The sequence below is a fragment of the Cardiocondyla obscurior genome, linkage group LG15 (genome assembly GCF_019399895.1).
Source record: "Cardiocondyla obscurior isolate alpha-2009 linkage group LG15, Cobs3.1, whole genome shotgun sequence".
NCBI lineage: Eukaryota > Metazoa > Arthropoda > Insecta > Hymenoptera > Formicidae > Cardiocondyla > Cardiocondyla obscurior.
The window spans coordinates 3,007,046-3,022,923 of NC_091878.1; the positions used below are offsets into that span (position 1 = coordinate 3,007,046).

Below are 15,878 nucleotides of genomic sequence, written 5' to 3' on the forward strand. Positions count from 1 at the left end.
TTCATTCACGGTTATTGTTTTAGGAACGAGCAGCGATTACACAATATAAATTACTTTTTTTTCCCCTTCGCAACTTTTGAGATTTGAATATTAAAAGGCAACGTGTTAAGATGATCTAACATTCTTCTCCGCGCCCGCGTTATGGATATCACATTTCACACCATGCTAAGACATCTGGTGGGGCATTATTTTTCCGCGATTAGACATAGACTTAATTCGTTATCTTTTACACTATTGTATAATTATAATTGTAAAACTGCTACGCGGTTGGATTTAAAAATGCAGCTGTAGTTAACCCTCACGCGTACGTTACATTAAACGCTACGTCTTGCGACTTACCTTCTGCAATTTATAAAAACACACCTTCAAAATTAACAATTAATGTGTTAAGAGGAAAAACAAGAAATGTTTTTTCTATGCAACATTACGCTTGTTCGAGGGTTACACAATAAATTAATTGCAACGGCTCTATGTATAATTAGATACTTTAAATAAAAAATTTCTAAGCTTTCATAAAAAAGAAAATATTCCTAAGCTTTGATAAAAATTTATAAAAAGAAATTTGAAATTTGCAAATTTATAACGCGTTCACGATCAATTAAATCTGAAGAAGTTAATATTTTGCTAAGTATATATTTACGTCTGAATAAAGACGATATAAAATCTCAATTAATCGTTGTATAATCAATCGTTCAATTAATTATAATTTACAAATGCACGCGCAGCTCTCCGTTTGATAAATACGATGCGGTAATCATAATATGTAAACCGCGTGAGACTCGCGCCGTTTACGCTGTATCAGGGAATATTAGCAATGCAAGGCTTCTTTGTATTGAAGTCAAGTAAGTTAAAGGTCTTACCTTGCTTGAAACCCTCACTCCCTTGCCTACTGTGCGGTCGCGCGAATGTCTCGTCCGAAGCTAAAATCAAAATTGACAAAACAATCAGCATCAGTCGATTCATATTTAAAATCATTGTTACATCGAGCATAGTTGCGCTCCATTTCATACCTTGCGCCGAAGTACTGGGCGTTGGTTCCGGTTCTCGTTTAATCCGCGTGATTGGCGGCTCCGGTGTGTCAGTACCGTTCTCCGTAGGCTCGTCTCTTCTCGCTGACGATGATCCTGAAGAGGCCGTGGCGGCGGCGGGATTATTGGCGGCCGTCGCAGAATTGGCCCCGGCATTGTTAGACGAGCCACTGGCGCTTCTCGCGTTGCCATTGCCGCTAGCTTCGCTCTGAAAGTCCAATCCCATCTTCATTTCCATCATCTCGGGCGAGCCCTGGACTAGATCAGCGCCAGAGCAGGACTGCAAATCCTGACCGCCGATTTCGCCGATTGGTGTGTCCGACGAACCGCTAAGTTTCCTGGGTCTACCACGTTTTCTCTTAGGCGCCGTCAACGCCGAGCCAAGCAACGGATGGCTGGACATATGATGGAACCTCTTTTGCGCAACATGATGATGATGATGCTGCCCGATTTGGTTGATTCGATGGAGACTGGGTGGCGGTGGCGCCACCGCGTTCTGATTGCCGCCCAATAGCGAGGATGTGATGCTTGGTAAATCACATTTGTCCTCATTTACCTCGGTCAGGCCCTTTATCCTCAAGGACTCGGCGACACGCAGAAAAGCGGTCAGTCGATCTTGATCGACGCTCACCTCACCGCGGTACATAAAATCCAAGAGGCTGCGCATATCCACATATGGAACATCCTTAAGAATGACTATCGGGTGTTTGTCAGGGTGTCCAACGAACAGAGCCTGTAAAACAAATAAAAAAAAAATTATTATATAAACTATCAAATGTTTCTTTATTGTAAAGCTACAAATTACTGTTAAAATTTACTGTGATTGATTTGCGTAAAGTTTAAACGGTGGTTAATATAAATAAATCATAAGCACAAAAAGTCGAACTTACCTGAAAGTAAGGGCTACACGCCGACAACACCATCTTATGCGCCCTGAGTAGCTGGCCCTCGACGGCCAGCGTGACATCGACGAACGACTCGTCGTGTAACAGCTGGTCGAAGACGGAAAGCAGATTGCTCTGGTGATTGTTCCAGCGCAGACAAAATCTCTGCGACGCCATCGCTTCGCTTCTCAGATCCGCCAGGTTGCCGTTGATGTCCGCTAACATGGGGGGACCTGGCTGTTCGTCGCCGCTTTGCCGCCTTTGCCACTGCTTCTGTTGCCGCCGCCACTTCGTCCTCGTTCTTTCTTCTGTTTCTCCACACCGCCACCACCTTCTACGACGACGAAGCCACTCGCTCTTGCTCGTACTGCTGCTCCTTCTACTACTCGTCCTCGTGCTGCTCTGCTCCTCATCGGCTAAGAATTATCGTGCCCGTCTTACTCGTGATCTGTTACAGAATAAAAAAAAATTACAGTGAGATTATTTCTCAATTTTAAGTCCTCGACGAGAACTTTTGTTTAAATATATTAAACTCGCATATTTTAAGTTTCGCAAAAATACAAAAAAAAAAAAAAAAAAAAAAAAAAAAATTAATAATGATTAATATCGCTAATGCGATCTGCGCATATTAACTGTTGAAGGATTATTTTCTCGCTGCGGGTAAGCGTCAAGTAATGATTTATGTATCTTCGAGGCAAAGCGCACCGAGGTACTTTTGGCAAATAGAGAGCGTTGGAGCAGGTGCCCCGAGTGTTCAACGCCGTGAAAGCGGTTCTAAACAAAAGATGGGAATACGGCGGAGTACGAGCGTGGGATGCGCGACCCTGGAGGGCGTAGGCAGAAAACGAATAGGCGAGTCGCCCGGCTTGTGTGTGGCTTTTATGCAATTCTCTCCTCTCACCCCTTTCAATTGCGGTCATCACGTACATGACATTTTATCTCCAGAGGAGAGGTGAGAGACGGTCTATTGAAATTAAATGAAGGATGGAAACATTCTCCTTTATTTTTATTCAAATTCGATCGACTCTATCCTGTTATCCTCGCGATGTTCCTTTTTGCTAAAGCAACGTTAATTAGTGCCGCGTCCCTTGATATTTGACCACGCACGTTGCGCTTTTCATTCGCCCGGTTTCAGCAGAGGGTCTATTCTTACAATAACACCGCTCGCGTCAGATTAAAACATCTTTCACGACGCGCGTTATCATTCTGCCGTGGTAACGCCGCATTACGTTCGCGTCGCGCGGCGAGATGAAAATAACGATGAAAAGAGAGCGAGCGAAGGAAACCCCCGGTCTCTCCAGTCAGATCGTCGCCATGGAGAGAAGAGGTCGTCGGGTCGGCCGAGGGAATCAATAGCATTTTCTACGCATTCGGATCGATACCGGACCCGCTGGTGCTTTCGCGCGCAAATCACGCTACATGCGGACGGCTGCATCGTGCGGGCGGCCGAGACAAATCGAGGGGGAGGGAACGCGTTCGCGAAATAACCGGAGAGAACAAAGGACGGGACTCGGTACGAATTTCACGTCTAGTCGCCTAATTTCGCCGTACGGCCGTCGCGACATTAATGAAACCTTCGGTCCCTACTGGGCTCGGTATCGTTCACCTGCATCGCACATACGCACGCGTGCACCGCCGCTGCATGTGGCGTGTGGACGCAGAATGGTTGTGCAGGAAGAACCTTGTACGACCTTGTCGGTGACCAGAGCGCGAGTACACGTACGGTTTTCACGGTGAATGGCAGCCGACACCATGGCGATATAAGAGAAACGAGGCGGCGCGCGCGAGAGGGAGAAGGAGAGATTGATTCTTAACGATCGGCGTAATAACGACTCCTTGCGCGCCGAATTATATCACAACATCTCCATATCAATTAAGCTACAAAAGCGGAAAACACCCGCGGCGAGATCTAATTACGCAACCGGACGCGTAACGAGACGATCCGCGACTTCGGGAAAAATCGTAATGGAAAATCTCCCGTGCGATCGTTTAAAAGTAGATCTGAAGATTTGTAGAAGCTGTAGACATTTTTTTCAGTGTTTTTTCTTTTTTTTGTAATCGATGTACGTCATTGCGGTTTCAAGTGATAAGAACTAAAGGCTTCGTGATATTTTAATAGATCGAAACAATAATATCTTTCCTGTACGTCGTATCTTTGAATATTTAATATGTTAGTTAATCACTGAATAAGTGTCCTATGACACCTTTGTTCCTTTCTTCTAGCCGACGCTTGAAATTCTCGCTGCCGAAAATGTCCGCGGGATCAAGACGTGCGGTTATCTCCCCGCGTTATTTCTGCGTCGCTCACTCGCGCGACAAATTGACTTTCGTGTTATCCGAAACCCGGCTTTGTCAGGGAAATACAGAGACAGAAATAAACCCCCGGCGATCAATGGTGAGCCTCTCTGGAGGCAGCTACGCTCAAATTCTGCACGCCGCGAGCTCGCGGGGAAGGAGTTTCCCTCTTTAAAAAGTGTCTTAAATAAATCTCAACGATGGCTGATACAGAAAAACATTCGTTCGCTGCGAGCTGCAGGTGCGACCGCGAAGCGAGTGCGGTTTCTCAAATACGCGACAGTTTAGAAGAAATGTATGCTTCGAGATACGCGTATTGCACCTCGTCTTTCGCGGCGGACGCGATCGTCGCTTTTATTGACACGCCGTCTCCGATTTTTCGCGAGATGGGCTGGATGGTACCTGACGTGAGCAAAACTTGCCGGCAGACGTAAATGAAGACCACGACAGTGTACACAACTGCGTTCCCCGAAACGCGGAGCGCGCACCGGGTGAAAACCGGCACCGAATGTCGGATGCGCCTCTCGCTCTCTCGTGTTTACTTAGCCGCTCCGATACTCCGGCATGATACCCGCCCGGTTTCTCCTTTCTTCTTCTTGCGTCCCGTTTTTTCCTCCTATTCTTTTTCCTTTTCTTTTTTATTTATTTCTTTTCTTTTTTTCTCCTCTTCGTTTTCTTACCACGAGACACGCGTGCACGAAGAGGTTCCAAAATGTATGAATTCGATGACGCCGCGAGATTAATTCAATATTGCTTAATCCGAGCCGATGCAAACATTATAATTGCAGATATATGTCGAGTGTGATCATCGGGCATAAAATACGTGGAGGCAAAAAATTTATAGAGACGTAAATATTTTTGCTGAACCTCGGAGCCGCCGCAGGTTTGTGTGACTATTTTTTATATTTTTTTTTTTATATGAAAAAGCACGTACATTTATTTGCGGAACGTAATTTCGATATTCAGTAAATCGGTAAATATACTTTGCGTCGTGTAAATTTAAATTAAAATATTTTACCAAGTAATGCAAGTTTTCAAATTAATTTCAAGAATTTCCCGACGCGTTTTTAACTCGAGCGTCAGAAGTCGCAGTGAAACGGCTATTTCAATTCTCGCATTGGCGAATAAATAAAAAAGAAAACGAGTGTGATCAACATATAGCTGTTTACGCAGTATAACATTACCGTACGAAGCCGCTAAATGATTAATTCGTTTCCGCGGGCATGATAACACAAGAAAAATTAAGTCCTCGCGTCTCGTTATAGAAACTTTAATGATTATCGTGCTTTTTTACCCTCATGTCTTCAACTTTTCTTTCGTTCGTGGCACTTCCGATGTTAGCACCTGTATTCATCCGTATCGCAGCTCTAAGCAAGCAGCCGTCGTCGCTTCCCCAATATCAACGACACGGTCAACTCCTAGACGAGATATACGCCTTTGCACGCTCATCCTACGAGTCATGGCGCGCCATGCACGCCTACACGCGTGCGTGTGCACATAGCGAAAACCTGCACGTCGCGCGTGTTAAACCAGCGGCTCTCAACCAGTCCCCAGAGACTTGTTTGCGTTCCGCAACCCTATCTATCAGCGTAAGCGGGTCGGTAGTAAAGAGAAAAAATAAAAAAATAAAAAAAGTGTAAAAGTCGTCGTGTGGCAACAAGACGGCCGAAGGAAACGGTTACGTAACGCCGAATAGCGGATAAGCTGGAATTCGACGTCGCGCATTGTAATTACTCGGTGGAGGATGAGCGACGGCTATCGGCGGTTCTACTAAGCTCGGCGATAGCCGCGGCGAAGGTTTAGGCGGCCGTGCCGCTCGAATTTGTTGTCGTAAACACGCCGCGAGATACCGATAATCCCAGCAATCCTGCGTGACGATACGCGAGAACCGCGGCTGCATTCCCGCGGAGCGCGCGAACGCGGGGCGCTCTCATGGCCACGCGTTGCGTAATCAGCGCCGACGAAGCGGTCACGCCGCGCGCGTGGTACAAAACGAACAACGACAGGCAAAACGGGCGTACGCGCGCGCGAATACCGCGTTTCGGAACCCGGACTTCTCCTCCGCCTCGGCCGGCTCCGCTCGCGCTCGGCCGCGTCCGCCGTGAAACAGCTACGTCTCTTTTTCTTTCTCACCAGCCGCCTCGCGTCTACGTTCTTCCGCGTACTTTGCGAAGATACCGCGCGTTTCCGCAAAAACGGCCGCCACCTTCGAGCCCGTACGCAATAAGAAATCACGCGCGACTTCCCCCCTTCGCTCCCTCGCACTTTCCTTCTCTCTTCTTTTCGTTTATTCTTTCCAATTCCGCGTCGCGGACCGTCAAGTACGAAGCGCGCGTAACGATTTCGCAACGCGTTCTACGCGTAGATCTACCTGGATCTTTTGTAAAGTATACGTGAAAAAAAATAAATTGGGGGAAGTTCTTTTGAAAATTAATGCACCGCTTCTGCCTTTCTTGGCCCCGATATTTATTGACGACTCGCGATCATTCTCGAGCACGATCTCTCTTCCCGGCGTGGTTTTTTTTATTTCCTTCCCCGCCTACGGTCCTCTCCTCTTTTTCATCTCGGCTGCTCCTGCCGCTCGTAAGAAGGCGAGAGATACGAATCGATTAGAGGAACATTCCGCTGAGTCAGCTGCTCAAGGATGTACGTGTCCGGTCGGCGAAATCACTCCGCGCCGGGATTCCGTCACGGTGCAACACGCGCCTCTTATTTCTCTTTTCGCCCTCTCTTCCCTCGCCCGGACCCTCCCGGCCTCGCGGGGCCGCGCACGCGCGACCGCGGAAAGGAAGAACGGGCGCGAATATTACCGCGATTGCGACATCCGCGGCGATTCCTCGAGCCGCGGCGATTTACGTGACTCGCAGCCGCGATCTCGTCGCCTTCGCGCTACTTCGACGAGGCGTGAAAGGGGCACAGGGAGCGAGCGGGCAAGGAGGAGGCGGACGCGATGAAGGGGGGAGGAAGGGGGGGAGGGAGAGAAAATCGCGCGACGAGGACGCGCATCCGGAGGTGACGCGTTTGTCCTACAAATAGAGGGTTGGCTGCATCGATTGGCCGAATTTCGACGGCAGGATCGAGGTCGAAATTGACGGACGATAAAAGACTGCATGTGTGTGTGTGTATGAGAGAGAGAACGAAAGAAAGAGAGAGAGAGAAAGAGAGAAGAGAAAAATCGAATGCCGCGGATGCGGAGGGTATCCCGATGACGAAAGAGCAAAGTTTTGAATTCTTTCAGCAATATTCGCGCGCGCAACCCTACATCCATCACGATTTAAAATAGAAATTTCGACGCAGGCGATTCGATCCTACTTGCGCCGAGGGGAAGGCTCGCGTGTTTTCAGCCTCCGGCGCTGACGTGTTTCGGACATCTTCCTCCTTGTGCGACCGCAATAATCAGGGCAAGGAAAATACGAGGCCGTAAGTGGCGCGATTACATCGTTAATTAGCAATTACGCGATAGCCGCACTACCGCCGTAGCGCGACTTCTACGTCGACTCGATCGTGCCGTTTCTTTCAAATCGCCAAGTCATTCCCTTAATTAAAAACGTATTTTCTGCCCTCCCGAATGTAAAATATTCCTTTTCAATACCGTATCACATGTGCGCATTTTTGATACATCGTTAATAATATTTTAATCATTCCGAGGATATCTGCCGCGATCGCTACGTCGTTCCCATGGGATCGAGATAATAATACTTCGAGGAGGACGAATGCACTCGGATATCTATTCCCCGTTCGCCTCCACCCACTGGGGGAGTGCCAGGATGCGCTTGGAACGACAGGCTGGCTCAGACATTCTTTGACGCACACGCCTGCGTGCGTCACGAATGCGCGCATAAATGCACGTGCAAATTCTTGCAACCGGCGCGCAATTAAAAAATTAAACAAAAACCGCATCATACGAGAACAATTAACAACGGAAAATTTTCGTAGAGTTCAACTCTTTTTTTTTTTTTTTTTTTCCTCGCCCTGATCGAACAACAATCGCGAGCGTTATTTGCAACGATAATTAACCGAATTGAAAAGATTTATCTCAGTCGGGAGTGTTCCGTGAGCGCGCGCGGTAAAGTTTCCCGTGACCAAAGTGTCACTTAAAGCCTCGCGGGCGGGGTTTCCCGGTACACCCTGTATACGTACCTACGCGAGCCTCCGTGCACGCTTACGTATCTGTGTGGAAGTGCCGTCAGTCAGCGCAGGTACTGCTCATTCCGTTAGCCGCGGCGTGCCACCAGGTACGGCGGAGTTAACGGAGAATTTTGCGACGCGCAGGGGAAAGGGAGGCAAACGCGGCGGGCCCTGCCGGCCTCCGCGCCGCGCGCACAGTCGTGTCCCACATTTTCGATGCTTCGCGAGGAGAAGCGGCGCGATACTCCCGATTCGCACGCTCGCGCACGCCCGGGATTAACCCGAAGTTAGTCTAGCACGCGCGATTATCGCCGTCCGGTTTCTCTGGACGCGCCGCGCTTTCCGAGGAGCATTTCGCTCGTCCGTTTGGTTTCCGTCGATGGAAATACAAATCAGGCGGGCAAGACTCGAATCCGCCGCGTTTAAGAATCCCTCGTCGAGCCGACCCCTCATGCGCGCTGGCCGCCAAGCGGCCATCTTTGTGGCTCCGCACCCCGCTCGGCCCCCCTCCTCCCCCGAGCCTCCGGCGAGTCCTACATCTCCCAGCCCTCTCCGGCGTCTCTCTCGCTCTCGCCACCCTCCCGGCGACGGCGATGACGACGCTCGACCTCGCCGCGCGCATTGGCGCCCATCCCGCAAAAATGTTTTCAGCGTAACAAAAATTTCACGAGCTCGTAGAAACGCGCGACGGTCCCACCCGGCATTCGTGGCTACGTTACGTGTTTAATATTAATTAGCGCGCAGTCAACATTCGGCGTTCCTCTCGATTCGAATTTATCGACGCCACGATAACCGCGGGAGCGGAAAATGATGCCTAAGGATGACGTGGGATCAATTGAAGCCGTCGTTGGGAAAAACGAGGGAATTTTACGAGTTTTCCTCGCGCCGTTCGCGCGACGCCGTCGTGCGTGACGCTCGACCTCAATGGACGCGGCGCGTCAAAGGGGGAGGGAAAAAAAAAAAAAGGATCGCAAGAAACGCGGGCGATCCGCGAAAGGATGTCGCGGTTCCGGTGACTGAATGTTGCACGAGGACGGGGCACCGACAGCCGAGTAAAAAAAAATAAAAGAACCCGGGGATGTGACGAGGGGGCTGGCGAGGCTACAAAAAATAAAAAAAAAATAAGGGAGCGACCGAGCTGGGGTGGGCAACGGTGCATGGATCGAGTCGAGTTTGTGGGAACGAAAAATCGCGTAGGAAATCGTAGGAGTGTCGAAGACCTGTGATTCCGCACGGGGACGAGCCTCGAGTGACATCGCCGAATTGATCGCTGAGTAAACTCCTGAAAACTACGTCCCGATAGCAACACGTTCCCGTCGATACCGTTCGCAAATAATCCCCGAGAACACTTAAAATACGCCCACATTCACGTGCGCGAAATCCTCGAAGGAATTCAGATACGTATGAAATATTACACGCGTCACTCCGGATCTTTCTCTGACCGAGGCGAATAGAAGTATCCTATGAATATTCCGAGAAAATTCTTTGAGAACGAGTATACCCCGGGACTCCTCTTTCTCGGAATTAGAACCGGGCACATTCTCTCGTATATTTGCGAACCGTCCGTTAGGGATGGGCGATATCCTTATTTTCGCATCTCCTTTTTCGTTACGGCTTCCGCCAGAGACCGTCCGAAAAGATGCCGTCGATTGTGATCCGGCTTGTTTAAAAACGTGAAACATTTTACAATTTGTGATTGTTCGACGATACTCTTTCTCGTCCCCTCTTTCTCTCTCTCTCTCTCTCTTCTCCTATAGTTCACTGACTACCTGAATTCGACCCTGGCACAAATAAAACGACGCGGCAGGTGTAACTAGGGCGCGATATCCATTTCGAGATTTATAGTCGCGCGTTCATAGTAATGTTCGCAGGAACAAGTGTACGTGCAAGTGCACCGGGGTTGCAAAAGTCCTTTCCTTCCCCTCTTGCGAACGTAAGGACAAAGAAAGCCGGTTCGAAAGAGCGGTGAGTAAATCCTTGCGCCGCTCCCTGACCGCCGTCTCGAGGGACGAAAAGGGTTTATTGTTAAATATTCGACACCCCTGTGAATTGTGACAATTGCAGAACAATGCGCCGCAAGCCCGGCCCGGAGGGCCGCATCCAAGACGTAAAGCGACGTCATTTGAAAAATCAATCGACTAATTGAATCAAGGACTTAGAGAAAGAGAAGAAGGGGGCGAGGCATGAGACCGAATGCGTGGAGGCTCGAGATAAGTCCGCTGGAATTATTGATTATCCCGGCAAAAAGTTGCAACATTTCCAGCATTTTAGGACGCGATTTCTTTAACGCCAATAAGGAAACACGTTTTTATCAATCTTAAATTGTACGCATACGTTAATTTATAATTGACCTGATATATCTAATCGCGATGAATAAGTATCTGCGCTCGACTATCCAATTATTTTTAGCAATTATTAATATATAACGAGGTGTAACGTGCTGAGAAATAACGTCACGTTTCTACTTGAGAAATATTAAATCAGTTCTTAATTACACGAAAAAAAAAAAAAAGCACGATAAGAAACAACAGTCTGGACTATCTCCTTTTACAGTTGTCGTAATGCTTGCGGTGCACGAACGTACGCAATTTACCATATCTTCCTGAAAATCAAAACTCGAACGAGCTGCCAAGAGTGCTAAGAGTGCAAACCGCTGTCTGAGCTTCAACATTCTTGTAACGGATACATCCTGCCGATCACGCGGTTGTAAATCACACACGTAATAAACGGAAAAGAGATAAGGGAAGAGAGGAGAAGGGAAGTAGATACGCCACAACGTTGTCGTCAATAAAATTTTTCACGAAAGCCACTTGTCTTCCATGTGTTCCCTCATAAAAATAAAATTATATCGCTGTAGCAAAGACGATCGGAATTAAAAAGATTTTTTTTTAATTACAATTATTTCTATTAAAGTTGAAATTATCGAATTAAAATAAGGATAAATTTGACGAAAAGAATAAAATTCGGTAGACACTATGTGCAAGTTCGCGTGACGCACAAGGAATTAGTTTTGAGATAAAGCCTACCGGTAATGGCTTCGATGATATGGATTTTTGACACGGTCTAAGTACGACCGACTGCACATTAATTAACGAAAGGAAACAAAAATAGCGGGGAGATGCGTAATGCTATGATTTCACTGTATCGTGGAAGAACAGGAAAAAGGAAACCCCCATCGCTTTACAGTCGCGATACACGGAAACCCCTTTTCTCGGTTCAGGGAACACCCCCGAGTTTTTTTTTTTTTTTTTTCCCTCTACTTCTAAAACTCTGCATTATTCAAAGGGAACACATAGAGAAAATAATCAGATAACACCGAAGATACGCGTAAAAGGCCAAAAGTCGAAAAACCGGGGAGAACTTTTCGTTCGGGCGTTCAAAAGGAATGAAATGTCAGACGGTGAAAGATTTCACGTGGGGAAAACCGGCGGAGGAATTCTGAAAATGGAGGGAGAGCGGGCGTCCGAAAAAAATCCAAGATTTTAGGCGTCGCGATGGCTCCCGGAAACGGTAAAAAGACGAGGAGAGACGACGGAAGAAGTACGAGTGCCGGAATTGAAAAATCGCTCGGTGCGTAACCCCGTTTATCAATAGTCTCCCTTTATTGCGCTACCATCATCATCATCGCCGCCGCCGTAATTGGCGCCGTTTCAACCCCTCGCGGGTACCGCGATAACATCGTCACGCTACTCTTAATCGGCGAAGGGGGCGAGAGAACCCGCAGGAAGTCGCATGTAAATTCTCATCAGAACGCACGTGGGGTACGACCGACGTGTCGACGCTTCGCTGCGTGCACGCACTTGTCGCCTGCGCATTGCACCCTCCGCTCTCCGCTCGCCCTGTGTCCTCCCTCCCCCCCTCCCACCCTGCTTTAAAACCGCTCTCTTCACGTCGTCCGCACTTTTTTACCAAGCCGAGGCACTCGAGTCCTTGAACAACGAGGGTGCGATCGGCACGATATCTTTTCTCCTCTCGTGACCTTTTTCCCAATCTCTTTTGATAAGGCGAACGATACGTTAGACGAGATTTATTACGACGGAGTCGCGAATAAAAAAAAATATCTCTCCGAGAAAAGTTCGATCTCGATCAATTTTTTAAAGTTAAAGAAAACAACGCAGCTACGACTTTTTGGGAACGTCGATATCGCGGATCGTGAATTAGAAAGAGGTACGACTTAACGGTGAACACCTTCAAGTTTTAAAGATTAAAAAAAAAAAAGGAAAAAGAAAAAAAAAAAATTCCGGACATTCGCGGCTGAGAGAATTCCGAAGGAAACGATGTTTACGTAACTATATACGGGGTGTCATTATCGGCTTCTCTCCCATAGAGGCGTGGCGATAGAGCTTCTTGACACCTCGTGCGTGGAATAAACACTCGAAATCTCGTGTAAAGGCCCTCGGGTGCCGTGTTGCGAAACGCGGAGCCAAGTCCAATCCCAGCTCGAGTGCGCCTATATCTTCAAGATAACGCGAATCCCCCGTCGACTATGTCGAGATAACTCAAGCGGAGCACAGCGAGCCCTGCGTTGTGTGCCTTATACTTATCGCCGGGAAATTTCGGTTTCGAGATTAGGAAAATTGAGAACGCCGCGCGCGTGCACGTGTGCGTTTATCAGAAAAACGGAAAAAAGTACTTTGTAAAGTGAAATCAAAACGGGGTATTTTTTTTTTTAATATATCGTCACGACAGTGAAACAAATTTCGCTACCAAATTGCACTCTTTTCCCTCCCCCCTTCCCCGCGTACATCGCTCTTCCGCGTTGCGGACTCTTTCGTCCGACGAGTCCGCCGGAAAAGTTGGCGAGACGACGGCACTGCGCATTTGCACGCACGGCACCCAGGCGTACAAGGTACAGAAAAACTCACCCACACACCGGCAGCACCCCGACGTGACTCACGGACACGTCGCGCATCCACGGCGCCTCCTTCCCGGGACGTACGGAGGGGGAGTCGCGCAGGTTGCACAATACTCGTTATCACACCACAAAGTTGCGTCGAATCCGGCTTAATTACCGACGCGACGCAGCATCAACGTCCGCGCGCGCGCACGCTCTTTTCCCCGCAGCACCGCCGGTCGCGGCGGAAGAGCATGGAGCGTCTAGGAGACACGTGCTTCGAGAGTTGAATTCACGTCGCGGCCAACCGAGGAGGCTTACCTGTTACCGCGGCAACGACCCCGTGAAGACGCGAGACGCGAAGGACTGCGCCCGCGGGAATCGACGTAGTCGCGAGCCGTGAGATCGAAGCCTGAAAAAAGAACCCCGGGAGCAGCACCGAGTACACGCACGCACGCACGCGGCTTCAATGAGCGCAACTGACGACTGCGAGGGGGAGGATGCCCGGTGGACGGACGGACGGACGGATGAACGGACGCAACCGGAGACCGCCGAGTTTCACCGAACGAGCTGCTGAAGTTGGCCTCGACACCCTGGGGCGTATCGGCGCCTATGGGCAGCGCCGCAGCCGACCGCGCGACACATCGGGGGAGCGGAAGAGGGCGAGGGGAGAGTAATAGGACGGTAGGGTGGAGAGAGGCACGCCGAGACGGGGGGGAAAAGGAAGGCGGCGGGACCGAAGGGGGAGACGAAGGGGGAAGAAAGAGGAGAAAAGAGAGGGATTTACGCAACCCTCTCCCGAGCGAAAAATCCACGTCGAGAAGCACGCCGCCCGTCGATGCGCCGATAAGCCACGTAGTACCCTCGGCCCCCGCGCGCGCTCACCGTCTCTCTTTCTCTCGCTCCTGCTTAAGGGGTGGCAGGGAGGGAGAGCGAGCGAGTTCTTTCTATGTCGCGGTTTCGCTTCGTGGAAAAGAAACTACCTCGAAACCAACCTCTTCCGTTCTGCCCCGCCAATTCGCCGCTGTTAACCCTTCCGACGTTCGCCACGTAGGAGCGCGAGCGACGTGTGTATAGTATATATACATGCATACGTAAATACAGACACGCGCGCGAGCGCGACCGCGCACTGCTCACGGCAAGCGCACCGACGGCACCCGGTCGAAGGTGGAGAGAAAAAAAAAATAAAAAAATAAATAAATAAATGATAAAAAAATTGCGACGGGTCAAATGTAGAAATGGAACGCGAAGAAAAAGGTGCTCGCGAGGGAAAGAAGGAGGACGAGTCGCGGAGAGCAGGGTGGGCGAGGGGCGCGCGCGCAAAGAGATGTATACGTGTCGCCCGAGGGAGGAAATGAGAGAAAGATCGTCTGGCCACGGTGGCAATATCGATTTCGCGAGGGTGGCACGCGATGGCAACGACCCTGCCGTCGAGACGTCTCGTTCGGCGAGAGCGCCGCCGTCGTCGTGGAGAGCGATCCGCATATTTCTCGATGTCTTTTATCGACACCGCCCGGTCCTGACGACACCCGAGTGCGCAGGTACATAGCGCGGTTACCTTCCTTTCTTGGCCGCGAGACGAGAACATGGCCAGCGAGATAACGGCGACGATGGTAACGCGTGGCGCGCGGACACGACGAACGGAGGGCGATCGACGGACGAGAAGGCGCGGGTGAAAAATTTCAGACGTCATTGAGACGCGAGCGTCACGATGCGCCACCACTTTGCACTTACCTTGGCATCCTTGCTGCTACGACGAGGCCGACGGCGACGACGACGACGACACGGGGTGACAAACAGGAACGAAGATCCGTTTTCCGTGGCGCGCGCGTTAAGGACATGCAACTTGGCCCGTGCGCAGCACTAGGACGCCATGTCAGCAAGTCGAGGCGCGGACGGACTCTCTCGGGGCAGATACGTACGCGCGGCCGAGCGTACCTACACGTATACACTGCGAGACGCGCACACCCGTGTACAGCGACGTGAGCGAGAACGAGACGAAAAGCACACGCACACCACGACGTTGACCAACCCGCGCCAGCCGTGTCGGGGAATTTCTGCTGCGCCACCGAACGGCCGTCACGGAACCTCGCCTACGCCCGCCTAGCCAGCCAGCCAGCCACAGACGTGTCTTCCACTCGCAGTACCCTTCACCGTCGGTCGTGTCGCACCGCACCGTAGAACGCAGGCAGCGGCAGCAGCAGCACCAAGCGCAACACACACCCGCCTGAACCGACCACCGTTCGCTTCGCCTTGCTTGCTCGCTCGCCCGTTCGCGCGCGCGCCCTCGTTCAACCGAGCGAACCTCCACGCCGTTGACCGCCGCCGAGTAGAGTCGAGCTAAACCGAGTCCAACTCCGAAGTCGAGGAGTCGAGCGCGCGCGCACACGTACTTTGCAACCTCCCGCAAGAGCGCAAACTTGTACCACCACCGCCCGCCACCTAGAGACGCGACGAAACCAAACGAAACGAATCGCAGAGCTCTCCCACTACACCCTCTCGCGCTCTCTACCCTGACGGACCCTCTCGCTCGCCCCCCGTCCCCGCACCCTAGCAACACGCGTTCCCCGCGTACCCTCGATTCGCTCGCGCCGTTCTGCTCCGTTCTCTCTCTCCTTCCCTTGCTTCGTCTCCGCGCGTCCGCCTCTCCATTGCGAACGTGAAACTTCCCCCTCACCGCCCCAACCCTCGCTTCACCCTTTCCATATG

General features: G+C 50.4%; 1 protein-coding gene across 6 annotated transcripts in view; it reads right to left on the reverse strand.

The window, feature by feature from the left end:
• Ttk (zinc finger and BTB domain-containing protein ttk) overlaps positions 1-15,878 on the reverse strand; it is a 57,010-nt gene that overhangs the window by 26,421 nt on the left and 14,711 nt on the right. The window contains exons 1-4 of one of the 6 annotated variants that reach the window (XM_070666447.1): positions 14,904-15,703; positions 1,919-2,360; positions 1,011-1,761; positions 861-920 (exon numbers count right to left, since the gene is read on the reverse strand). In XM_070666447.1, the coding sequence (XP_070522548.1) occupies positions 861-920; positions 1,011-1,761; positions 1,919-2,137 (1,030 nt within the window). In that variant the 5' untranslated portion in view covers positions 2,138-2,360; positions 14,904-15,703. Of the gene's footprint in view, positions 1-860; positions 921-1,010; positions 1,762-1,918; positions 2,479-5,501; positions 6,473-13,200; positions 13,723-14,903; positions 15,704-15,878 lie in introns of those variants that run through there. The other 5 variants (XM_070666448.1, XM_070666450.1, XM_070666451.1 and 2 more) reach the window with 5 other exon arrangements.